This window comes from Zingiber officinale, chromosome 8A (assembly GCF_018446385.1).
Source record: "Zingiber officinale cultivar Zhangliang chromosome 8A, Zo_v1.1, whole genome shotgun sequence".
In the NCBI taxonomy this organism is placed as follows: domain Eukaryota; kingdom Viridiplantae; phylum Streptophyta; class Magnoliopsida; order Zingiberales; family Zingiberaceae; genus Zingiber; species Zingiber officinale.
This window is the reverse complement of record NC_056000.1, coordinates 120,669,964-120,697,271: the sequence shown is the minus strand read 5'-3', so window position 1 is coordinate 120,697,271 and position 27,308 is coordinate 120,669,964. Positions and strand designations below refer to the sequence as shown.

The following is a 27,308-nucleotide window of genomic DNA, read 5'->3' as shown; positions in this document are numbered from 1 at the left end:
TACTAATACACTAGATCCCATCAAACTTCGAAGTTAAGTGTGCTTGGATGAGAGCAGTACTACGATGGGTGGCCCTATAACGACCACCCTTCTTACTACTACTACTACTCTCTAAGAGTGACCGTTACTTATCTACTAACTCTACTTAACCGGTTTATTAAAAATCTCTAGGAAAACCCTATCGAAAAATTTTGGCAGAGTCTCCCCTGTACCGGTGACTATTTCCCATAATACAAACAAATAATAAACCATCAGCCACATGCGGCTGGTATAAATACTTCACAACCACGCAGTAATAATATCATAATAACTAAAAGGAAACTATTCTAGCAATAGTAAACAAATAGAACTCCAACGATAAGACATACCAAACTACAAGTGCGGAATAGACTCAATTACAATCTCAACTTCATCATAGCATTAAAAGAGAACTAAAATAACTAAACAGAAAAGTCTTGGCAATTTGCCAGCTCATTCTGGATCTCTCTATAGTCCAGCCATCACACATCTTCATCACCACCACCTTGTCGCCTTCCTTGCTAAATCTTTTCCTTTCCTTTATCTGCAGTAGGAGGAAGTGCAGTCTATAAGCATAAAGCTTAGTGAGCGCTATCTACTCACAAAAACTCGATATGCATGTATATAAATAAAAACATGCTAAAACTAAATGCTAACATATAAAACTACTCATGCTCATATATAGCAAAGGAATCATGCTAACTGAAATACTAAACATTTGTAGTTCATCATGCTCATAAACCAATAAAAGAAGCATACTAACTGAAATACTAAACATTTATTGTTTATCATGCTTATAAACCAATAAAAGAAGCATACTAAACATGTAAAGCTACTAAACATGTAAAACTAAACATGCTGAATAATCTAGTAGCAAGAAACAAATAAAACTATTACTGCATGCTTCAAATAACAAGAAACTAAACTTTCTAATTCTAAACATATTTGAAGCTTGTTTCATTTGTTTCAAAACTTATACTTTAATACTTCAAAATAATAATAAACTTCTTTTGGGCCTGACATTGTACCACTTAGCGCGCAGAATCGAGGTAGCTAATCCCGAAACTACTAAGATACTTCTAGGCCTTGTGCCTAGGGGCAACTTGGAGCCCATCCCTTGGACCTTGTGTCCGGTACATGCCCTTTAAAAGTAAAATACTTTCTTTTTAACTATAACTTCTTTATACTTGCCCTTACTTGGCATTTAAGCAAACACCTTGTGTGCACTTTTGATATTCAATATTCTGGAATTGAAATCAAGTCTAGACCTTAGTCTTTCTTGCTTATAGTTCTTAAAGACAGAAACTCATGCTTAGGTAAAAGCAAAGAAACTAATAATTGCATGCTCAAGATATTCTAATAGCAAAAGAGATTAGAAAGTATCACCGTTCATATCTAGTGGCAAAAGAAATTGATCGTGCTCATTGGATAGCATGGAAATAACTAAATCTGCATACTAAAGAGGAAACTGTGCATGCTTTTCACATCTAAACCGAATAAAAAGATTCTAATTGAAATGCTTAAGGAAAAGGAAAACATTCTGTTCATGCACTCTAAAATTCTGCACAAAGTCGACTAGGTTTCCCTACAACCTCAGTAGTAGCATGAAGAGACTGTGATAAACAAATCCGTCTCCTTTCATGTTCACTGCCTAAACAACAAAACTAAAATTCCCAAGGCTACATAATCCGATCAACACTTATATAACAATAGAACCAAAAACTTAGCTACTCTTAATAAATCTGTACTACTACAACCAGAAACTGCTCATATTAAATCTGCAAAAGATCCAAAACTAGTATGAAATTTGTGGCTGTTTCTTGCTTATGGAGATACAAAAGGTATCCGAACTGCACACTTGAATTAAAACTGTTCATGCTCAAAATTAACGCTGATCTAAAACTAATCTGGATTTGGCACTAATCTGAGATCAAGCTAAACTAAGGAATTGTAAAGCATGATCCGGAAACAAGGAAAGAAACTAAATCCCTAATCAACTCCAATTCTGTACAACATGATCCGTAGACAAGGAAGAACTAAATCAAACTTGAAACTGATCAGATCATCTACATCTTCCGAAACAAGCAAGAAAAGAGGGTTAACTCCCTAACAACTAAATTCTGTACAAACACAATCCGAAAGCAAGGAAAACATGACAGCAAGGAAAAAAAACTTAACCACCAATCTATTTGTATCACCTTCACAGCTTAACCCTAACTGAAAATCATGACAGCAAGCTCCACAGAAAATTCGAAACAAAGGGCATGCTGTGGATGATAAGGAGTGAAATCAAATTCCAAAATCAAAGGAAAAGAAAATCAATGACGCGGAACCACTCCTACTGCAGGTGAGAAGCAACTCACCTCTTGTTCTTGCACTTATAACCGACGGAGAGGAAAAACCCTAGGGTTTCGGGTAGAGCTTGAAGGTCTTGGCTCCTCTTCGTGTCCACAGAAACTCCTCGACGAGACGATCTCAAGGAGGTGGAGAAAACCCCTCGGAGAACCTCCTCGCCCACCGCCGGAGAAGCCCTAGATCCCCTGCTGCGGATTCGTCCGAGAAGAACCGGCGCCGTCGCGAGCGAGCAAGGAGAGGTTTCGGGTGAGAAAGATTTAGGTTTTGGGAAAAAACTTAAACTTTTCTTTTATAACTAAGATGTTTATTAATTACTATACATTAAATATAATCCATTCTTTCCTTAATTAACAAAACTCGCTGGCACAGCTGGTTAACCGATTTTTAACCGAAACAGGAGGTCTCGGCTTCAATCCCTCAGCCGCGCATTTTTTTCCAATTAATTCCCTAATCATTAACTATGCTATAAACTTAATTCTCACCATATAAGGTTAACAAAACCGTGTAGCTCAGCTGGTTGGGCTGGTTTTGCTTGGGTCAATCCGACCCGAGGTCGTGGGTTCGAATCTCACCTTCAACGTTTTTTTTTAAACTTCTTTCTTTTTTGTAACCCTACTAAACGACCTCCAAAAATTACGTAAAAATACTCTAAAAATTCCTAAAAATCTCTAGAATATTTTAAAAGTATTTCCAAATATTTTTATGGACTTTTAGAACTTGCAATAGGAAAAAATTGGGTCGTTACAATTCCTCATACCTTATAAAAAGTTCGTCCTCGAACTTAGAACAATTCTGGATACTTCTGTCTCATACTGTCCTCACGCTCCCAAGTGATTTCCTCGTGCTTCTGGTTCTGCCAGACGACCTTCACTAGTGGCACTTCTTTGTTCCTTAGTCTCTTGACTGCTCTGTCCACTATCTGTGTAGGTCTGCTCTCATAACTAAGATCCTCTTGGATCTGCACTGACTGAGGCTGAATCACTTGGCTCGGGTCGTGAAAACACTTCTTTAGCATGGAGACATGAAATACATCATGTATTGCTGACATGTCTTGTGGTAAGTCCAGCTTGTAAGCTACTTTCCCAATCCTTTCTGTGATCAGGTAAGGTCCTACATAACGAGGACTTAATTTGCCCTTCTTGCCAAATCTCATCACTCCCTTCATAGGAGCGACCTTGAGAAAGACTGAATCCCCTACTTGAAATTCAAGTGGCCTACGACGTGTGTCAGCATAACTCTTCTGTCTACTCTGGGCAGTCTCAATCCTCTGTCTGATCTTCTGGATAGCCTGAGTAGTCTCATCTATCAGCTCTGTCTGAATGCCCAGTTCCACTTCCATCTCTCTTCTTTCACCTGCTTCTTGCCAGCAAATGGGTGATCTGCACTTCCTGCCATACAGTGCCTCATAAGGTGCCATCTTGATGGTGGCCTGATAGTTGTTGTTGTAGGCAAATTCAGCTAAGCATAGATACTTGCACCAACTTCCTTTGAAATCTAGTGCACAAGCTCTGAGCATATCTTCTAGAATCTGATTTACTCGCTCTGTTTGTCCATCAGTCTGAGGATGGAAGGCTGTGCTGAACTTGAGTTTGGTGCCCAGTGCAGTCTGAACACACTCCCAAAAATGAGAGGTGAAACGCCCATCTCTATCAGAAACAATAGATTTAGGAACTCCGTGAAGTCTGATCACCTCTTTAACATACAGCTGTGCCAACTGCTCTATAGAGTGGGACACCTTGATGGCTAGAAAATGAGCAGACTTGGTCAATCTGTCCACTATTACCCATATCGCATCATATCCATTTGTGGTTCTTGGGAGACCTATTATGAAGTCCATGGATATGTCTTCCCACTTCCACTCGGTATAGGAAGAGGTGTAGAACTCCTCCTGGTCTCCGATGTTCTACTTTGACCCTCGACATGTCGGCAATATTGACATATTTAGCTACATCTCTTTTGAGTCCAGACCACCGAATCTCTGTTTCACGTCTTGATACATCTTGGTAGAACCAGGATGCATGGAGTAAGGTGTACTATGAGCTTCTTCTAAAATTTTCTTTCTCTTCTTCATCATTGGGGACACACAGGCTCCCGATAAAGAATTCCACCGTCGATACTCAAACTCAATTTCCTTCTTCTTGTATCCCTTGCTTGATCTTTTGGATATCTGGATCTTCACTTTGCTTTCTCTGTATATCCTCAAGCAAGGTTGACTCTAAGGTCAATGTAGAGAGTTGCCCATAAATAATTTCCATTCCAAAATCTGACAATTCCTTCTGCAGTGGTAGGGCTAATGATGACAAAGACATCAGGGATGCACTGGATTTTCTGCTTAGTGCATCTGCCACTTTATTAGCTTTGCCTGGATAGTAGAGGATTTCACAGTCATAATCTTTGACCAACTCTAGCCACCTACGCTGTCTCATGTTTAAGTCCTTCTGAGTGAAGAAGTACTTAAGACTCTGATGGTCTGTGAAAATTCTGCACTGAACGCCATACAAATAATGTCACCAGAGTTTTAGTGCAAAGACCACAGCTGCCAGCTCAAGATCATGAGTGGGGTAGTTCTTTTCATAATCTTTGAGTTGTCTGGAAGCATAAGCTATCACTTTTCCTTCCTACATGAGTACAGCTCCTAAGCCCATCTTGGAAGCATCACTGTAGATGTCAAAACTCCTGTCACTTTCTGGAACAGTCAGAATAGGAGCACTGGTCAGTCTCTTCTTGAGCTCTTGGAAACTCTGCTCACATTTATCTGACCATTCAAACTTCTTATTCTTTCTGGTGAGGGCTGTTAGTGGAGTGGCTATCCTGGAAAAGTCCTCCACAAATTTCCTGTAGTACCCAGCTAAACCCAGGAAGCTTCTGATCTCCCTGGCGTTCTTGGGTCTACTCCAGTTGTTGACTGCTTCTATTTTTGCTAGATCCACTTGAATGCCTTCTTTAGAAATTATGTGACCTAGAAATGCCACCTGATCTAACCAGAACTCGCACTTTGAGAACTTAGCGTAAAGTTGCTTTTGCTGAAGAGTCTGCAGTACTATCCTCAAATGCGTGTCATGCTCCTCTGGGGTTCTGGAATAGATTAGAATGTCGTCGATGAACACAATGACAAATTTGTCAAGGTATTCTCTGAACACTTTGTTCATCAGGTCCATGAAAACTGCAGGTGCATTAGTCACACCAAAAGGCATGACTACGAACTCGTAGTGTCCGTATCTGGTCCTGAAAGCCGTTCTGGGTATGTCTCTTTCTTTCACTTTTAGCTGATGGTACCCAGAGCGCAGGTCTATCTTTGAGAATACTGTCGCCCCTCTCAACTGATCAAATAGGTCCTGGGGAGGGGGTACTTGTTCTTGATTGTCACTTGATTTAGAGCTCTATAATCTATGCACATTCGCATAGATCCGTCTTTCTTCTTGACGAACAACACGGGAGCTCCCCATGGTGAATGACTAGGGCGGATGAAGCCTTTGTCAAGTAGCTCCTGAAGTTGTTCCTGTAGTTCTTTCGCTCTGCTGGAGACATGCGGTATGGAGCTTTTGAAATTGGACCGGTACCAGGAACCAGTTCAATCTCAAACTCCACTTCTCTGTTGGGAGGTAGTCCAGGTAGTTCTTCTGGGAATACCTCTGGATACTCACAGACTACCCAAACTTCCTCCTGCTTGGGTCTTTCTTGTTCTTCTGTACTCACAATGTGCGCAAGAAAACCAGCACACCCTTTAGCTAACATCTGGTGAGCTGTGAGAGAAGAAAGGAACTTCTGGGTCTTCCTCCTTCGCACCCCTGTGAACTCAAAGGATGATTCACCTTCTGGACTAAAGATCACTTTCCTTCTGTGGCAGTCCACTGAAGCACTGTACTTGCTGAGGAAATCCATACCCAAAATGATATCGAAATCCTGCATGGCGAGGACCACTAGATTTATACATAGCTCACGGTCTGAAATTCTGACTGGTACAGCCCGAAGCCACTGGTCGGATTCCATGACTTCCCTAGAAGGTAGGGTCGTCAAGAACATGGAGTTCATGTTTTCTGTAGGTACCTGTAATTCTTTGGCAAAAGGTATGGATACAAAATAATGAGTCGCCCAGTATCAAATAGTGCAGTAGCTATATGCTGAAAAATAACTACTTGACCTGTTACGACCGTCGAGGCACTAGCAGCTTCTTCTTTGGTGAGGGAGAATACTCTGGCACTGGCTGGATCTGGTGGGGCTTCCAACCTTCCTTGACTGATCTGAGGTCCTTCCAAAGTTGCAGGCATATAATGTAGCTGAGGTTTGCCTCCATATTGTATTGGCTGTGGCTGAGGTGCTTTGAGCTTGTTAGGACATTCTCTATGTTAGGACCAAAAGTAGCTAGAGGGGGGGTTGAATAGCTCGTCGCGTGCTCGTTGCTCGGTGTTGCTTGTTTCTTCAAGAATGCGCAGCGGAAAATACATAAACAAACACAAACACGCTAACACTAGGAGTTTACTTGGTATCCACCTCCAACGGAGATGACTAATCCAAGGATCCACACCACGCACGCACCCTCCACTATGAAAACACTCCTTTTCGGTAACTACCGAGGGCGGAGAAGCCCTACAAGACTCTCAGTACAAGAAGAAGAAAGGGTAGTAAAGAATAAGCAAAAGCTTACAAGAAATGCAGTAAAAACCCTAGCTTCTTCTTCTTCTCGTTGCAACTCGCCTCTTGACTTGGATGAACCTCCAAGAACCTTCAAGAACTGGCGGTGAGGAGCTTAGAGAGTGCTGGGGAGGAGCTGTGTTGAATCTGGAATGAATCGGTGAACTTATTTTTACAGCCATCGAACGCCTGCAGCTATAAACAATGCCAACGGTCGGATCCCGATCGATTCGAATGTTCCCAATCGATCGGGGAGGCTTTGGATCGATCCACGGATCGATCCAGAGCGCCTCTGTGCTCTGAAAACGCACCTGGATCGATCCACGGATCGATCCAGCGCTTATCGTGCGAAGCAGCCGCGTCCCAATCGATCCACTGATCGATTGGGACCTCTGGATCGATCCACGGATCGATCCAGAAGCTCTCTATTCGCTGGGACAGGTCTGGATCGATCCACTGATCGATCCAGAGCCTGGATCGATCCACTGATCGATCCAGCACTTGGTTTTTGTCCAAAACCAAGTCCTAAACCTCCCAAACCAACATCCGGTCAACCTTGACCTGTTGGTATGTCATGCCTAGCATCTAGTCACTCCCTTGACCTGCTAGGACTCCCTTACCAAGTGTCCGGTCAATCCCTTTGACCCACTTGGACTTTTCTCTGTGCCAAGTATCCGGTCAATCCCTTTGACCTACTTGGAATTTTCTTTCATGCCAAGTATCCAGTCAATCCTTTGACCTACTTGGACTTCCCAACACCAGATGTCCGATCATCCTTGATCCATCTGGATTTTCCCTTGCCTGGCTTCACTCACCAGGACTTTCACCTAGCTTCACTCACTAGGGTTTTCCATCTGCCTAGCTTCACTCACTAGGACTTTCACCTGGCTTCACTCACCAGGATTTCCATCTGCCTAGCTTCACTCACTAGGACTTCCTTCTGCCTGGCTTCACTCACCAGGACTTCCTTCTGCCTGGCTTCACTCACCAGGACTTTTCTTCTGCCTGGCTTCACTCACCAGGACTTTCATTTTGCCTAACATCCCAGTTAGGACTTCCCAGTCAAGTATCCAGTCAACCTTGACCTACTTGACTCTTCTTCAATCAATATCTTATTGTCAAACATCTAAACCCAAACCAAGACTCAGCTTGGTTACCCAGGTCAACCTTGACCTGAGGGATATTGCACCAACAATCTCCCCCTTTTTGATGTTTGACAATACCACAATAACACTTACAATCCCATATGTAAGTTAGGCTAATCCCATAGCCTCCTTCTTCATGCCACTAGGTAATGAAAGCATAAATTAAGCTCTTCATTCTCCCCCTAAGAGGGCAAACTCCCTCTAGGTAATGAAAGCCTAACTTACTCCCTTTCATGAGTCCTTTCATTCTCCCCCTATGACCTTCCCATAGGTAATGAAGGACTAAGCTTAACCATACATTCTCCCCCTATTGGCACACATCAACCCATCGTTGGACACACATCAACCTATGCTCCAATTCTGGGCACACTTCAACAAATCCATTTGTTGAAGACTCTCCCCCTGAAGAGTTGCTCATCGTTGTTCACAACATCACTCGTTGTGATCAACACGATAATTAAGGTCCCATACCCTTCATTTATCCTTAACGTCTCCCTCAATGTAGACAACTACTCAACCTTGAGCATTATCTACCACTTGAGTGTCCACTTGAAATAATGAGGATATCCACTCCCCATTTCTCCCCATTTCAAGTTTAAATGCTCAACCTTGAGCAAGTTCACAACAGAAGGTTAACCACCTTCCAAGGTTCATGAAAAATAATTTTCATGTCTTTAAAGAGTCCCTCCCCCTAAAGACATGGTGGTAACTGTCATTGCACCAACAATGACTTGGAATCCCTAAACCTTTAGGAAACCCAAATTTAGAAGTTTTGAGGTTCAAATATTCAAAATTTGAAACAACCTCAACCTAAACTTCTACTTAGTCTTCGTTAAACAATCCATCCTTGTTTTCAACATGAAAACACCCTTTGTATCTATACAAATGTATTTAAGGGGTTTGGAATGGTTACCTAGACTCAAAGAGGTTCAAAGATGCTGAAATCAGGCCTTCCCAGCCAAAATCAGCAACTTGGATCGATTGGAGTTGGGTTCCAATCGATTGAACCTTTCTGAATCGATCCACTGATCGATTCAGACTACCTGGATCGATCGGCTGATCGATCCAGCGAGCTACTGCTCGCGAGATTTGCCTTCTGAATCGATCCATGGATCGATTCAGGCACTCCAATCGATCCATGGATCGATCGGAGCGCTGATTGTTGCTGAAATTTCATTTCGGCCAACTTGAAACCCCTAGAAAATTCTACAAAAATCCAAAAATTATGAAATTCCGTGTAGACATTATTTAGGGCATACTTAATCATGGAAAAATAGTTTTCTATGAAAATACATCATATTTTCAAAGATTGACACAAACTTGAAAACTTGCAAAAACTTTAGTGTTTTCTTCAAGTTTGTGTCTAACTATTCAATGGTGATTACTATCAAAAGATAGCCTTCACCAAGGTTTTCCAAAAACATTTTAAAAACATTTTCAAAACCAATCTCCCATCATGTTCCTTGGGCATAATGCACATGACTTGTACATTAGCTTTCCCAATGATGGGAAAACACATAACTATGTGTTTTGATGAACCTAAAACTCAAAAGAATGCACTAAATCAACATCTTGAGTGTTGTTCATCATCCTAACATCTCACTTGTATATAATATGCACTAAAACACATACAAGTCACCTTATAGTCTTTGTGAGATGTAGATTTTGGTTTTGCCCTAATCTAGGGATCATGCATATTTATCTAGGCATTTTAGAGATATTAGACATCCACCTAGGATGTCACTTGTCAATAAGTGTCGTTAGATGCCATTTGTCCTTAATTACAAGGAATTAAACTTAATGCATGATTATGTTATGGCATACATCAAAAGAAAATAGCTTTCAAAAGAAAGATTCCTATAACTACATGATGTATGTATGGCATGACATGGTATTTTTGTATTTTTCATGATAAGTCATGAATGCAAAATACAAATAAGATAAAATATGATGTCATGGCATATTATGAGCAAACAATCATGGCAAGGTTTAGCATAAATAAAATATACCTAGATTAGCTATCTAAGTATCCTTAAAATCTTAGCTAAACCTACACCTTAAACCTAGATTGCCCTAAAATGCTACAAGAGAATGCCAAAGCCTAAATTTGGCATTTCTAATTTCCTTGATTTAATGTATGCCAATTGAAAATAAATATGTCCTCAAATGTTGGCATATTCTATTTTTCCACAAGAGTAGCACTTTTAAATTAAGGCTTAGTTTGCCTTTAATTTCCTAAGAACATACCAAAATCCCAACTTGGTAGTTCTTGTGTTTTCTCAAATTTGTGCCACTTTAAAATAAAATCAATACTTCTCCAATTTGGCACATTTTACTCTTTCAAGGAGTAAATAATAATTCCATTTCATTTTCAAAGGTTAACAAAAAAAAAAAAACCCTGAAAATGCTCCTTGAGTGTCAATTTCCTCAAAGTTGGGTTAACTACCCTTCTAATCGGAGTTGACACTCTCTAACCCATCTATGGGGTAGAGAAGATGCTCCTAGGAACCCAACACCTATTGGTGCTCCTTGGATGCTCTAGGTACTCACTAGGGATAACTTCCCTAGATACCTTCCTAGTGACCTTGTTGGGCTTCTTAGAAGCCTTGGTCACATTTTCTAGGTCAACTCTAGGGATAGCCTCCCTTGTGACCTTGTTTGTGACTTTCTTAGACTTCTTAGAAGTCTCAGTCACATTTGTTGCAAAAATACTCTTAGGGATGACTTCCCTAGTATTTTTGGCTTGACCACTAGACCTAGGGTTTGTTCCATAACTATATGGAACTCTATGGTAAGAGGGCACATCCTTCTTAGCCTTTGGTTTGTATCCCAAACCTCTATGGCCATTGGATGGCTTTTGTACCCCTAAACCTAGGTTATGCTCATTTTGCCCTAATAGGATATTTTCCATCCTTTTTAGGGTCTTTTCCATTTTATCAAGCCTTGATCTCAAGACTTGATTTTCTATCACTAAGTCCTTAGTTTTTGGTTTTTCATTTGATCCATGAGCATTTTTGTTTCTAGGCTTGTATCTTACATCCTTAGAGTTATCGCCTAGGTTTTTACCTACATTCCTAGCCTTAGGGATAGTAGTTTTGGCATGTAGGGCCACATGCTTTTCCTTAAAGCCCTCATGCTTCCTATTCTTATGGTAAATCGCATTAAAATGATAAAAGTTAGAACTATCATGCTTTTTACCATAATGTAAAGGGATAGGCTCAATAAATGTTACCTTCTTCTTTACCTTGGAGGCTCCCCCTTGCCTAGTGCCTCCTTGAGCCTTGACCACCTTCTTCCCCTTGGGGCATTGACTTCGGTAATGCCCCTTTTGATTGCAAGAGAAGCATATAATATGCTCCTTGCTCTTCTTTGTGTTGGGAATGATCTCCTTGGGCTTCGCCTTGCCCCTTTGTGCCACTTGGCCCTTCTTCTTGGCCAATTTAGGGTACTTGCTCTTGTAGTGCCCATGTTCCCTACACTCAAAGCATATAATATGATTTTTATTATTAATTGAAACATTTATACCTTCTTGTATAGGGATGGCACTTGCTCCTCCATTTGATATTTCTTGAATTTCGGAGGTGACACCATCTTCTTCTTCTTCACTTGACCCGGATGTAGAAGCTTCTCCTTCTTCTTGATCCGGCGTCACCAAGAATTGCTCCCCCTCAATCCTAGAGGTGGAGGCTTCATCATTTTGAATGTGAAACAAGGAGTATGCTCCCTCCTTGTTCCCTTCGGTGCATTCCCTTGAGGATGAAGCTTCTTGGATTTCCTCTTCTTCGGAGGTTGAATATCTCTCAACCTCGGGGTCCTCCTCTTGGTCTTGCTCCAAAGAGTCACCCTCTTTGGATTCTTCATGATCTTGTACAGTGGAGGGGATCTCTTCATGAAGCTTAGCCAATTTGCTCCAAAGTTCCTTTGCATCTTCAAATTCTCCAATTTTGCAAAGAATGGTGCTTGGCAATAAATTGACCAAAAGCTTGGTCACATTGTCATTTGCCTCGCACCTTTGGACTTGCTCCGGGCTCCATTTGCTTTTCTTTAGAACTTTGCCCTTTGAATTTGTGGGAGCTTCAAAACCTTCCATGAGAGCAAACCATTGCTCTATCTCCATCATAAGAAAATTTTCGATTCTTGATTTCCAAGAATCGAAGCTTGTAGATGTGTACGGTGGAGCCACCCTTGTGTCAAATCCAAGTCCATCTTGGAATTTCATCTTGAAGTTGAGCTTCTTGAAATCTTTGACTTTTGATGAATTTGCTTCAACTTCTTCACCCTCTAGCTCTTCTTGTTATGCTTGACCCTTCCGGCGATGATTCCGGTGAAGAGCGGCCTTGCTCTGATACCACTTGTTAGGACCAAAAGTAGCTAGAGGGGGGGTGAATAGCTCGTCGCGTGCTCGTTGCTCGGTGTTGCTTGTTTCTTCAAGAATGCGCAGCGGAAAATACATAAACAAACACAAACACGCTAACACTAGGAGTTTACTTGGTATCCACCTCCAACGGAGATGACTAATCCAAGGATCCACACCACGCACGCACCCTCCACTATGAAAACACTCCTTTTCGGTAACTACCGAGGGCGGAGAAGCCCTACAAGACTCTCAGTACAAGAAGAAGAAAGGGTAGTAAAGAATAAGCAAAAGCTTACAAGAAATGCAGTAAAAACCCTAGCTTCTTCTTCTTCTCGTTGCAACTCGCCTCTTGACTTGGATGAACCTCCAAGAACCTTCAAGAACTGGCGGTGAGGAGCTTAGAAGTGCTGGGGAGGAGCTGTGTTGAATCTGGAATGAATCGGTGAACTTATTTTTACAGCCATCGAACGCCTGCAGCTATAAACGATGCCAACGGTCGGATCCCGATCGATTCGAATGTTCCCAATCGATCGGGGAGGCTTTGGATCGATCCACGGATCGATCCAGAGCGCCTCTGTGCTCTGGAAACGCGCCTGGATCGATCCACGGATCGATCCAGCGCTTATCGCGCGAAGCAGCCGCGTCCCAATCGATCCACTGATCGATTGGGACCTCTGGATCGATCCACGGATCGATCCAGAAGCTCTCTGTTCGCTGGGACAGGTCTGGATCGATCCACTGATCGATCCAGCACTTGGTTTTTGTCCAAAACCAAGTCCTAAACCTCCCAAACCAACATCCGGTCAACCTTGACCTGTTGGTATGTCATGCCTAGCATCTAGTCACTCCCTTGACCTGCTAGGACTCCCTTACCAAGTGTCCGGTCAATCCCTTTGACCCACTTGGACTTTTCTCTGTGCCAAGTATCCGGTCAATCCCTTTGACCTACTTGGACTTTTCTTTCATGCCAAGTATCCAGTCAATCCTTTGACCTACTTGGACTTCCCAGCACCAGATGTCCGATCATCCTTGATCCATCTGGATTTTCCCTTGCCTGGCTTCACTCACCAGGACTTTCACCTAGCTTCACTCACTAGGGTTTTCATCTGCCTAGCTTCACTCACTAGGACTTTCACCTGGCTTCACTCACCAGGATTTCCATCTGCCTAGCTTCACTCACTAGGACTTCCTTCTGCCTGGCTTCACTCACCAGGACTTCCTTCTGCCTGGCTTTACTCACCAGGACTTTTCTTCTGCCTGGCTTCACTCACCAGGACTTTCATTTTGCCTAACATCCCAGTTAGGACTTCCCAGTCAAGTATCCAGTCAACCTTGACCTACTTGACTCTTCTTCAATCAATATCTTATTGTCAAACATCTAAACCCAAACCAAGACTCAGCTTGGTTACCCAGGTCAACCTTGACCTGAGGGATATTGCACCAACACTCTAGCCATGTGTCCTTCCTGCCCACATGCATAGCATCCAGTCTTACCCAAAAGACAGGCTCCTGGATGTGTTCTCCCACATTTAGGACAGAGAGGGATCTTGGTCTGCTTATTTGCTGGTCCTCCTTTCTGGTTACCTCATGAGTTCCACTGCTTTCTTTTGTTACCCTTGCCTTTCCAGTTCTGCTTATTTGCCTGAGGTTTCTGACTCCCAGCTGTCTTATCTTCGATCTTGACTGACTTTTGCTGCGCTCGTTGTGCTCTGATGCTGTCCAGATAGTGCTCAGCAACTAATGCTCTACTGACCAGCTCTTCGCCAGTCTGAGCCTGATGAGCTCCACTACTCACGTTAAGTGCTATCACTGGCCTCAGCATCCTAAGCATCAGTCTGACTCGTTCCTTCTCCGTGCTTACTAGCTCTGGGTAGAGACGAGCTAGCCTATTGAATTTCTTTACTGCTTCTTCCACTGACAGGTCACCTTGTCTGAATTCTATGAACTCCTCATAATGCTTATTGGTAATCCGCTGACGGAAGAATTCTTCATAAAACTCTGTTTCAAAATCAATCCATCTCATCTGATTGACTGCCCTCTTACTTTTGACTCTCTCCCACCATATACGTGCGTCTCCAGTCAGGCAAAAGGAGGCACACTTGACCTTCTCGACTTCTGGCCAGTCAAGAAGCTCCATGGTACTCTCCAGTGTTTTGAACCAAGCCTGGGCATCCCAGGGCTCAGTCGTGCCTGAGAAGCTCTCTGGTTTCAGTTTCAGCCACTGTATGAGGTAGGCTTCTTGTCTCTGGGGTGCTGTGACGACTCCCTGGGCAGCTGGTGGAACCTCAGTTACCACTGGAGTCTCCACAGTTACTGTTGGAGGTGTGGGAGGAACTGGTTGTTGATTCTCCATCAGATTGACGATCACTTGCTGTTGCTCTGCTACTTGTCTCTGGAGTTGAGCAACAACTTCAGCGAGATTTGGTTCAGCTGCTCTGGGCTCTTCGTTCTCCTGAGCCTGGTCCTCAGTACGAGCGGTACGGGGGCGTCCTCTTCTTGACATCTAATTATGCAAAGAAAAGAAAGACTTGATATATTCTTTATCCTTTCTAACCAAACTTAGGTATATGAATAAAAGAGAAATAAACTTCTATCTTACAGAAGCACATATAAGCAATTTCTCCATACTGCAAATAATAAAGAAGCATAAAAGGAAAAACTTAAATACTTTCTTACTTGAAGACGGCAAGGATGATGCTGATGTGTGTGTGATGCTAGAGAATGGGAACTGCTCTGATACCAACTGTAACGACCACCCTTCTTACTACTACTACTACTCTCTAAGAGTGACCGTTACTTATCTACTAACTCTACTTAACCGGTTTATTAAAAATCTCTAGGAAAACCCTATCGAAAAATTTCGGCAGAGTCTCCCCTGTACCGGTGACCATTTCCCATAATACAAACAAATAATAAACCATCAGCCACATGCGGCTGGTATAAATACTTCACAACCACGCAGTAATAATATCACAATAACTAAAAGGAAACTATTCTAGCAATAGTAAACAAATAGAACTCCAACGATAAGACATACCAAACTACAAGTGCGGAATAGACTCAATTACAATCTCAACTTCATCATAGCATTAAAAGAGAACTAAAATAACTAAACAGAAAAGTCTTGGCAATTTGCCAGCTCATTCTGGATCTCTCCATAGTCCAGCCATCACACACCTTCATCACCCCCACCTTGTCGCCTTCCTTGCTAAATCTTTTCCTTTCCTTTGTCTGCAGTAGGAGGAAGTGCAGTCTATAAGCATAAAGCTTAGTGAGCGCTATCTACTCACAAAAACTCGATATGCATGTATATAAATAAAAACATGCTAAAACTAAATGCTAACATATAAAACTACTCATGCTCATATATAGCAAAGGAATCATGCTAACTGAAATACTAAACATTTGTAGTTTATCATGCTCATAAACCAATAAAAGAAGCATACTAACTGAAATACTAAACATGTATTGTTTATCATGCTTATAAACCAATAAAAGAAGCATACTAAACATGTAAAGCTACTAAACATGTAAAACTAAACATGCTGAATAATCTAGTAGCAAGAAACAAATAAAACTATTACTGCATGCTTCAAATAACAAGAAACTAAACTTTCTAATTCTAAACATATTTGAAGCTTGTTTCATTTGTTTCAAAACTTATACTTTAATACTTCAAAATAATAATAAACTTCTTTTGGGCCCGGCATTGTACCACTTAGCACGCATTCTTAATAAGAATCGAGGTAGCTAATCCCGAAACTACTAAGATACTTCTAGGCCTTGTGCCTAGGGGCAACTTGGAGCCCATCCCTTGGACCTTGTGTCCGATACATGCCCTTTAAAAGTAAAATACTTTCTTTTTAACTATAACTTCTTTATACTTGCCCTTACTTGGCATTTAAGCAAACACCTTGTGTGCGCTTTTGATATTCAATATTCTGGAATTGAAATCAAGTCTAGACCTTAGTCTTTCTTGCTTATAGTTCTTAAAGACAGAAACTCATGCTTAGGTAAAAGCAAAGAAACTAATAATTGCATGCTCAAGATATTCTAATAGCAAAAGAGACTAGAAAGTATCACCGTGCATATCTAGTAGCAAAAGAAACTGATCATGCTCATTGGATAGCATGGAAATAACTAAATCTGCATACTAAAGAGGAAACTGTGCATGCTTTTCACATCTAAACCGAATAAAAAGATTCTAATTGAAATGCTTAAGGAAAAGGAAAACATTCTATTCATGCACTCTAAAATTCTGCACAAAGTCGACTAGGTTTCCCTACAACCTCAGTAGTAGCAAGAAGAGACTGTGATAAACAAATCCGTCTCCTTTCATGTTCACTGCCTAAACAACAAAACTAAAATTCCCAAGGCTACATAATCCGATCAACACTTATATAACAATAGAACCAAAAACTTAGCTGCTCTTAATAAATCTGTACTACTACAACCAGAAACTGCTCATATTAAATCTGCAAAAGATCCAAAACTAGTATGAAATTTGTGGCTGTTTCTTGCTTATGGAGATACAAAAGGTATCCGAACTGCACACTTGAATTAAAACTGTTCATGCTCAAAATTAACGCTGATCTAAAACTAATCTGGATTTGGCACTAATCTGAGATCAAGCTAAACTAAGGAATTGTAAAGCATGATCCGGAAACAAGGAAAGAAACTAAATCCCTAATCAACTCCAATTCTGTACAACATGATCCGTAGACAAGGAAGAACTAAATCAAACTTGAAACTGATCAGATCATCTACATGTTCCGAAACAAGCAAGAAAAGAGGGTTAACTCCCTAACAACTAAATTCTGTACAAACACAATCTGAAAGCAAGGAAAACATGAAAGCAAGGAAAAAAAACTTAACCACCAATCTATTTGTATCACCTTCACAGCTTAACCCTAACTGAAAATCATGACAGCAAGCTCCACAGAAAATTCGAAACAAAGGGCATGCTGTGGATGATAAGGAGTGAAATCAAATTCCGAAATCAAAGGAAAAGAAAATCAATGACGCGGAACCACTCCTACTGCAGGTGAGAAGCAACTCACCTCTTGTTCTTGCACTTACAACCGACGGAGAGGAAAAACCCTAGGGTTTCGGGTAGAGCTTGAAGGTCTTGGCTCCTCTTCGTGTCCACAGAAACTCCTCGACGAGACGATCTCAAGGAGGTGGAGAAAACCCCTCGGAGAACCTCCTCGCTCACCGCCGGAGAAGCCCTAGATCCCCTGCTGCGGATTCGTCCGAGAAGAACCGGCGCCGTCGCGAGCGAGCAAGGAGAGGTTTCGGGTGAGAAAGATTTAGGTTTCGGTAAAAAACTTAAACTTTTCTTTTATAACTAAGATGTTTATTAATTACTATACATTAAATATAATCCATTCTTTCCTTAATTAACAAAACTCGTTGGCACAGCTGGTTAACCGATTTTTAACCGAAACAAGAGGTCTCGGCTTCAATCCCTCAGCCGCGCATTTTTTTCCAATTAATTCCCTAATCATTAACTATGCTATAAACTTAATTCTCACCATATAAGGTTAACAAAACCGTGTAGCTCAGCTGGTTGGGCCGGTTTTGCTTGGGTCAGTCCGACCCGAGGTCGTGGGTTCGAATCTCACCTTCAACGTTTTTTTTTTTAACTTCTTTCTTTTTTGTAACCCTACTCAACAACCTCCAAAAATTACGTAAAAATACTCTAAAAATTCCTAAAAATCTCTAGAATATTTTAAAAGTATTTCCAAATATTTTTATGGACTTTTAGAACTTGCAATAGGAAAAAATTGGGTCGTTACAGACCCGTTGAGTAGTCCTTGTGTTACACCTATTTTTAATAAAAATGTAATATCAGTGTGTCTATTTTTTTCGATTGTTTATTTGTTAATTTCCCGAAAGGTGTTGGTAACTATTGAGAAGCCATGGTGGTTTATTTATTTAACTTTTTGATTTTTATTGTCTGGTTATTTTATAGGGGGAGGGTGGCGGTGAATGATTGATTCATGTGAGTACTTTATTAATTTTATTTACTCAGATCTAGGTAAATTGATGAGATTAAATCTGAATGAATGGTCAAGATCAGCTGGAACCAGTTGAATGGTCAGGATGGCTTGATCTTAATGAATGACTTTGATCATCTTAGATCTACAGATTGACTAGAATCAACTAGATCTTGATGAATGACAAGAATTAATTATATCTGAACCCTAAGATCAATTTTCTTCGGATTTGAACCAATGATTTAGATTTCTCGAGATTAGACATCTCTTTGACTCAAACTTTTGGTTCAATTTTGCCTAATTGCCTACAAGATAAAGGTGCGTACTTATAAGTACAAATCCATAAAAATAAGAAGAATTATAACAAAACTCATAATATAAATCCAACTCAAAAAACATGATAAAAATCAATAATTAACCAAATAAGAGATTTAAAATATGGTAATTAACGGCTAAAATTATGTGACTAAATAGTAGTTATCAGTACGTCATATTGATTTTTTTAGTGGGAGATATTGTACTATTTGTTTACGGAGGGTTGATTTGTGTGAGGGTCTTTGACAGTTTAAATAAAGTGCGTGTGGTAGAAAGGATGGGTGTGATCATACCAGTAGTAATGCACTGTATCCCATCAGAACTTTAAAGTAAAGCGTGCTTGAGTGAGACCAGTACTAGGATGAGTGACCCCCTAGGAAATCCTTATGTTGCACCTGCTTTTTAATAAAAATGTGTTACTAGTGTGTCTATTTTCCGTGGGTTATTTATTTGTTAATTTTTTTTCCTAGGAAGGTGGTGGTGACTGCTGAGAAGCCCTGGCGGTTTATTTATTTAACTTTTAATTTTTTTAATTTTTGTTGTCTAGTTATTTCATCGGGGGGAGAGCAGCGACAGATGGTTGATTCACACGAGGGATGTTGTGTAATACCCGAAAATTCTCAAAACTATTCTATGATTTTTTTGGAATTTTAGGATATTTTTACAGAATTTTTAGAGTAGCGGAAGTAGCAAAAATAAATAGAAAACGAAATAACTTAAGCGGGGATTGAACCCGAGACCTATTGGGTCCTATGCCTTATGGTGAACCAAGGTAACCGGATGAACCCAGCAGGGCTGTGCTGAAAGGAAGAGGAACCAATAATATTTATATTTGAGTTGGGCGAAATTATCACTTAATATAAATAGGAAAGTTAATAAGTGAAGAGTTATTTTAACGTAACTTTTCTTCTCTCCCCAACCTAATCCCGCCGCCCACTTCTCCTCTCCCTCTCTCGGCGCCAACCACAAGCAAGGTCAACGTCCGGCCAAGGGCACCTTCCGGCGATGACTCCGACACGAGGACGCTCCCCTCCGCGAGAGGAACGCATAGACGCGAGAAGGTCGTCGAAAGGATCGTCTCCTCCGGAAATCTAGCGATTAGAATCGTAAGAAACTTCGAATAGGAGGTAAGAAACCCCTCACCTGCAGTATAAGTAGCTCTCGTATGGTTGTGTGCTTTTAAATTAGTCATATGCAGATTTTTGTCGAAATACAGGGTGTATTTAACCCTCCTCACAGATTTTGGGATTAGTCGAGCACCTCTAGATGGGCCAGACACGTTTTCTCCTTTCAGTTGGAGATTCTAGACGTTGTCGGGTGCCTAGAGGTGGTCTCCCTAATAGAGAGAGAGTTGAAGCACACTAGGTGTTCGATAAAATGCTTAGCTCAGTAAAATGCTACGGTAGACATTTTTAATAGTCCAGTAAAATGCAATAGAAGCATTTAAATAGTTTAGTTAGTCTTGCTTCAGCTTATATGGGACTACGGTCCAATGGGTGGGCACCCACAGTCGCCTCTAGATTCAGATAACCTAGTAAACGCAAGATAAAATAATTAGCTATGATTCAGTATTTTATTTTCAGTAGGGGCACTATACAGGATTAGATATCCACTGGGCTAGGCTCCCATAATCAATCCCTAGATTTAGATAACCTAGTAAAACTTACTAAATTCGGGATTTGCAACCCCGGGTCTAGTTAAGGATGCGCGCATAGCATGTACAGTTGCCCGACCCATTAGCAGTATGATTATGTATTTTAATCTATTATGTTATTAGATTTTCAAACCTCACAAGGATTAGTTATGTTGGTGGAGTTTGGATTCAGCTTCAGTCTAGCTCAGTTCATGTTTAGCTCAGTTCTTCTTTATGGATGTACCTGATAGTTTATGTTTAGCTCTTATTGCCATGATTAGCTTAGTTTTCTATGTGTTGTATGCCATGCCATGATTAGCATATTCAGTATGTATTTCAAATAGCATGTCTTCAAATCATAATTGCACCGTATGCATGTTTTAGTGAGGTAGATGGTTTCTTACTAAGCGAAAGCTTACAGATACTTTTTCCTTATACTGTAGATAAAGGTAAAGGAAAGATGGACTAGCGGAGGCTGGAGGTCAATGCAATGATAAAGATGTGTGTGGAAGGAATCTGGAGTAGAGATCTTGGAGAAACTAGCAAACTAATACTTTAGCCTTAAATCATGTTAATTTCTGCATTTTAGTTGTTTTGATGCATGAAATATGAAAGACCTGTTTAGATTGTTAGTAATCATGCTTAGAATGTTATTTAAATGTTATTAAAATGTTTTCCAATTGTTTTAGAACTTGTAGGGGTGATTGAGGCACGAAACAGTGCTGAAATCAGAGCTTAACGGCAAAATCAGAAACTCCAATCGATCGGTGGATCGATTGGGGATTTCCAATTGATCAGCTGATCGATTGGGCAATCTGTTCCTCGAACAGTAGGCTTCCGGATCGATCAGCCGATCGATCCAGCTATTTCTGTCGCGAACAGAAGGCTCTGGGATCGATCCTTGGATCGATTGCTCGGTCTGGATCGATCAGCCGATCGATCCAGATTATCGTCCCGAGCACAGTAGCGTGCTGGGTCGATCACTGGATCGATCCGACCATTCCGATCGATCAATGGATCGATTGGGAGGCTTGGTAACAGCTGGGAAACATTTACTTCAGTTCCTTGACCATAGGGGAGGTAGTATATGTTAAGTATACTTAGTCTACACCACTTAGCACCTATAGAATAAAGAAATGATAATAGTTTAGCAAGATTTTAATTAGTACAGCTTCCGCATCTAGAGTTAGTAATGGTCAGGGAATAGTTTAGCACAGCATAATGTGACGATCGGCCTCACAGCTTAGTCAGTAGAAGGCGGGTCGTTACAGAGTGGTATCAGAGCAGTTTCCATACTTCCTACACACACATCAGCATTGAACCTGCAGCTTCCAAGTAAGAACATCTCTCACTTTTTTTATGTTTCTTGTTTTCATGTTTAGATATAACTGAAGCATGCTTGTTTATGATAGTAGTTAACATGATAACACTAGTTACTCTATTATGCTTGTGTTAGCCATGTATGTCCTTCATGTCTTTAGAAATGGCACGAGAACGCCCAGCTAGAAGGGCAGCAGCCACTGAGCCCCAGCATGAGGCAGGCAGTTCAGTGCCTCCCCCAGACCTTACAGCACTAGTGGCTCAGTTACAGCAGTAGCTAGCTGAACAACAACAGGAAATAGCCACCTTAAAGGCTAGTCAGCAGAATACTCCCACTGTCACCCCGGAGCCAAACTTGGCAACACCAGTAGTCTTAGAGCATCTGCATCAGCTTCCTTATCAACTTCTCTAAAATTTAAGGTAAACAATCAACTTTATTAAATTTAGAGAATCTCTTTTCAATACATGATACATCAGCTACTCTATAATTTACCATATCTTTATTTATTTATTATTATTTCTCTCTCCTCTATACTTTTTTATTATTATCTATATTAATGATTTTGCACCAACTTTCCCAACGTCTATATTCCTCCAACGGCCATATTTTTTTTAGTATAAAATCACATAATATTATGAATATCTATCCATATCATCAATCTCATACAATTACAATTTTCTCAAAAATTTCCAATAATGTCTCATTTCATTAGTAATTACGATTGTCTACTTTCTTCTGATGATGAGTTGGAAACAATTGTAACTGCCTTTTTAATTGAAGATTCATTGGATGATGAAGAAGGTTCGCGATCACATATCATTCCCGGCAAGCAACGACGTGTATTTATTAGGAGAAATCCTTTGGAGGGTCACATACGTCTCTTCAATGACTACTTTGCTGATCCATCGGTATATCCTCCTAATATATTCAGGAGGAGGTTTCGAATGAATCGTGACCTCTTTCTTCGAATTCTTAACAATGTGAAGAATCATGAACCATACTTCGTTCAAAGAAGAAATGCTGCTGGAACTCTTGGGCTTTCTTCTTTACAAAAGGTGACTGCCGCCTTGAGGATCCTTGCTTATGGAGTTGGAGCTGATCTCATGGATGAGTATGTAAGAATTGGAGAAACCACAGCCATAAAGAGCATGAAACTTTTTGTCAAAGCGGTAATCTCAATCTTTGGAGATGAGTACTTGCGGTCTCCAAATAGCAATGACATTGCTAGATTGCTAGCAGTCGGTGAGAAACGGGGATTTCCAGGTATGTTGGGGAGCATTGACTGTATGCACTGGAAATGGAAGAATTGTCCGACTGCATGGAGAGGTATGTATACTGGTCATGCACATGAGCCAACAATTATTTTAGAAGCAGTGGCGTCTTATGATCTTTGAATATGGCATGCATTTTTTGGTTTACCTGGGTCACATAATGATATCAATGTGCTGGAAAGATCTAATATATTTACAGAACTTGCTGAAGGTCGTGCTCCTAAAGTTAACTACTCAATCAATGGCCACGATTATACTATGGGATACTATCTTGCAGATGGAATCTATCCTTCATGGTCTACATTTGTCAAAACCATTCCAACACCACAAGGTCATAAAAGGCAATTGTTTGCATCAGCTCAAGAATCTACAAGGAAGGATGTCGAGCGAGCATTTGGAGTTCTACAGGCACGCTTTGCAATTGTTCGTGGACCAGCACGATATTTTTGTCAATCTGTACTGAAAGATATTATGATGGCGTGCATAATATTACACAACATGATCGTTGAGGATGAAAGAGATTCTTACCTTAGAGCACATGACTTTGATTATGACCAAGAAGATGATACAAACCTAGAACCAATTTCCCATTATCCCACTTCTCAATTTGTGGATTTTCTTCAACGTCATCGCGGCATTAGAAACAAAGAAACTCATTCACAACTACAATTTGACCTTATTGAACATCAATGGATGCTACGAGGTGAAGAGTGAACCAATATCAACCAAAATATGTGTTTTTTATATTACATTTTATTTACAATGTTATTGCACTTGAATTTAAGTTGGTTTTGATGTAATATTGTATGATGAAGTAGCATATTTACAAATCATAAACAAATTTCAATAGTTGTTCCAAAAAACAGAATATAGCAGCATATTACAACACAATACCAAAAGTCTAAAATCTGATATATCAATTCTTCATATTTTGAAGAATTTGTAATCGTCGTTTCAAAATGTACTCTCGTTGCACTTCATCCAACCCACTAATATCCATCAACAAAATCTTTTCATTTTTTTCTTCCTCAGCCATTGTGATCAAACAGTCTTTCTGCTTCACCTTTTCTTTTTCAATTTCTGTTTTCAGCTTAATCTTCTCCTTTTCAATTTCTACCAACATATCTGTTTTGGCCATCTTTTCATCGTGGAGTTGCTTCTTGTCATTAGTTATTCGCTCAACCACTGCTTCAAGTTGTTTCGATTTTTCTTCTTTGTGATTTTTTTTCTTCTCTTGATCTTTTTTAGCCTTCCTGCCTTGTGGTCTCTCCCAATGAGAGGACATTGAAGATAAGTCTTCATCTCCCAAATTTATAGTGTGTGGGGTAGGAGGAGAAGCAGAAATGACTTTTCTTTTTTTTCCCTTGACTTCTTCTTTCTGCAATATCCATTTTGGTTGATATCTTAATATTTCCCAACAATGCTCAAATGTGAATTCATTGTTTTCATTCTCTTTGTAGCTAGATTTGGCCAGCTTAATCTGTAAAGAGTACAAATTTATCATGACCAAAAGTGTTTGCATATCAAAGAAAATAACTTGAACAAAAGAAATCTAAAAAGTGTTTGCATATCAAACAAAATAACCTGAACAAAAAAATGTGTACCTTATCATTCTCACTATGACCACTCTGATGCAAGTTTTCAACTTGAGCTAAGCAAGCACAAAACTTATTGACTGAACGTTGAATAGTGCTCCAACGATTTGTTAGTGAGTGAACGGTTCGTTCTTGAAAATTAGGCTTCTTGCATTCATGGTAGTATTGATGTACCCTACTCCAAAATGTAATGGATTTTTGATCATTCCCAACAATTGCATCTAAGCTCGTACTAAGCCAACCACTAACTAATATTTTGTCTTCTTCATGAGTGAAATTCACACCTCGCTGAGTTTTTTTACTAGTGCCTTCGATGGTAGTTTGAGGAGTCGGAATAGCCGTCACGAAATCATTTAGAAGGTTTGGATCTCTATCTTGTAAAAGTTGAGTGAAGATTCCATCACCACTTTGAGGATCCATAGTGCTGAAAAATTAAACAATTTGTTATATAATCAACATGTATAGATATCAGTTAAAGAAATAGTGAGATATATATTAACCAAAAAATTTTATAGTAGATGGTGATCTCGATTCCCTTCTTAAGTTAAACTTTCCATGCAGTAACATCATTTAGTTCCTTACACTCATTGCATAAGACATTACTGATGAAAATACCATTGTTTCAAAGAATCTGTACCACGAACAACATACTAGATCTCACACACAGTTAACTCTTTGCTCGATTCCCATGAGTTTTAGTTAAGCCAACTCTTCATTACAAAATTATACATATAAACATGGGAACAAGCAGATGAAAAAAAGAAGTTAAAATCACTAAATGCAAACGAACATGTAGAATGACAGATGCGCAACAAATATTAATTGTTTTCATTAAACGATTTCAATTCATTTATCAACCAAGGCAATCAAGTCATCTCACAAACACCTATTAAAAATCGCAATCGACCAACTTTATAATCACACAACCAAAACTCTCCATAAACATCTCACAGCAGTAACATGGACTCTTCTCCAAGAAGAAAATATAGTATGAAAAAAATAACTGAAAATGGCAAAAGAACCCCTTGAGTCAATAAACTATACAAAAAAAAATTCCTTCATAAATTCCTTGCAAAGAGTTCCCGATCTAATTGCAAGATAAATAAAATCTGCACATTCATGAAACAAAAATAAAATTGCAAGATAAATAAAATCTGCACATTCGTGAAACAAAAATACAATTGCAAGATAAATAAAATCTGCACATTCATGAAACAAAAATAAAATTGCAAGATAAATAAAATCTGCACATTCGTGAAACAAAAATACAATTGCAAGATAAATAAAATCTGCACATTCATGAAACAAAAATAAAATTGCAAGATAAATAAAATCTGCACATTCGTGAAACAAAAATACAATTGCAAGATAAATAAAATCTGCACATTCATGAAACAAAAATAAAATTGCAAGATAAATACAAAGAAAATAAGATCGTGAGAAAACTTACTAAGTTCTCGATCAAAGATCCAGTGATCCCAAACTCAGAATTGAAATCTGCTGATAAATGCCCCAAAAACCCTAGGGAGAGAATAAAAACTCGGAATACTCTTCCACGGATGGCTGTCAATCTGTAAAATCCAGAGAAATAAAGTGTGAGAGGTTTTAAAAAACGAGGGTTGAGAGAAGAAGAAGCAGACATTGAGAGAAGAACAAACAACAAGCCTTTGAGCAGAGAAGAAGAATGACAAACTGAGCGAGAAGAAGAAATACGTTTTGAGAGAAGAAGAAACGGCAATCCTTCTAGCAGAGAAGAAGAAACGGAGAGAAGAAGAAATGGCAAACCTGAGCAAGAAGAAGAAATCGGCGTTGGCGTTGAGGGAAATGGTAAACCTTGGAGAGAGAGAAAAAGAAACGACGAGAATAAATTACAAACCTTGGAGAGAGAGAAAAAGAAAAGAATAATATTTTAATGTTTAGGGTAGCGTTTTCATTCCCTAAATTTAGGGAGTTACTGTTCATAAAATCTAAATTTAGGGAACCAGTAAAGTATCTGATGCAAGAGATTTTTTTAGCTAAAATGTAAAATTTAAGGTAAAATGTATATTTAGAGTATCTGATGTAGATGCTCTTAGAGATTCCACCAGTCCAGCCTACAACACCAGTAGCCCCAACAACAGTAGAGGCAAAGAGAGAAGCCTATTTGATCCAGTGGCAGAGTCAAGCCCGAGAACTTCTCAGGCACCAGTGAACCATGGGATGCACAAGCCTGGTTCAAAACACTGGAGAGTACGATGGAACTTCTGGACTGGCCAGAACATGAGAAGGTGAACTGCGCCTCCTTCTGTCTGACAGGAGATGCACGCATGTGGTGGGAGAGAATCAGAGCGAAGCGCCCAGTAAATCAGATAACATGGGCAGACTTCGAGAAAGAATTCTTTGAGGAGTTCTTTCACACGCGGGTCACAAACCGCCACTACGACGAGTTCACCGAGTTTCGCCAGGGCAACCTCTCAGTGGAGGAAGCCGTGAAGAATTCAACTGATTGGCTCGTCTATGCCCTGAATTAGTCAGCACAGAAAGGGAACGAATCCGGTTGATGCTCAAGATGCTGAGGCCGAAAATAGCAATGAACGTGGCTGGTGGCGTTCATAGGCCACAAACCACAGAAGAGCTAGTGAGCAGTGCTCTAATCACTGAGCATTACCAGAATAACATCAAGCAGCA

General features: G+C 40.1%; 2 protein-coding genes and 1 pseudogene across 2 annotated transcripts; 2 read left to right on the top strand and 1 right to left on the bottom strand.

Annotated features, from left to right (window-relative positions):
* Positions 1–19,100: 19,100 nt before the first annotated feature.
* On the top strand, positions 19,101–19,219 carry LOC122012988 (annotated as a pseudogene).
* Positions 19,220–22,470: 3,251 nt separating this feature from the next.
* Positions 22,471–23,760, top strand: LOC122011182. The gene is made up of 2 exons (XM_042567594.1): positions 22,471–23,038; positions 23,246–23,760. The coding sequence occupies exons 1-2, from the start codon at positions 22,471–22,473 to the stop codon at positions 23,758–23,760; spliced, it is 1,083 nt and encodes a 360-aa protein (XP_042423528.1).
* Positions 23,761–23,962: 202 nt separating this feature from the next.
* Positions 23,963–25,061, bottom strand: LOC122011180 (glutathione S-transferase T3-like). The gene is made up of 3 exons (XM_042567593.1): positions 24,926–25,061; positions 24,651–24,697; positions 23,963–24,526 (listed from the first exon to the last, which is right to left on the bottom strand). The coding sequence occupies exons 1-3, from the start codon at positions 25,059–25,061 to the stop codon at positions 23,963–23,965; spliced, it is 747 nt and encodes a 248-aa protein (XP_042423527.1).
* Between the last annotated feature and the right edge of the window lie 2,247 nt (positions 25,062–27,308).

Coding starts and splice junctions, on each gene's coding strand:
- LOC122011182 (XM_042567594.1), top strand. CDS start 22,471: ATGTCTCATTTCATTAGTAATTACGATTGTCTACTTTCTTCTGATGAT. Junction 23,039..23,245: donor TGAGAAACGGGGATTTCCAG/GTATGTTGGGGA, acceptor ATATATTTACAG/AACTTGCTGAAGGTCGTGCT.
- LOC122011180 (XM_042567593.1), bottom strand. CDS start 25,061: ATGGATCCTCAAAGTGGTGATGGAATCTTCACTCAACTTTTACAAGAT. Junction 24,698..24,925: donor TAGTAAAAAAACTCAGCGAG/GTGTGAATTTCA, acceptor GTGCTTGCTTAG/CTCAAGTTGAAAACTTGCAT. Junction 24,527..24,650: donor GTCATAGTGAGAATGATAAG/GTACACATTTTT, acceptor TACTCTTTACAG/ATTAAGCTGGCCAAATCTAG.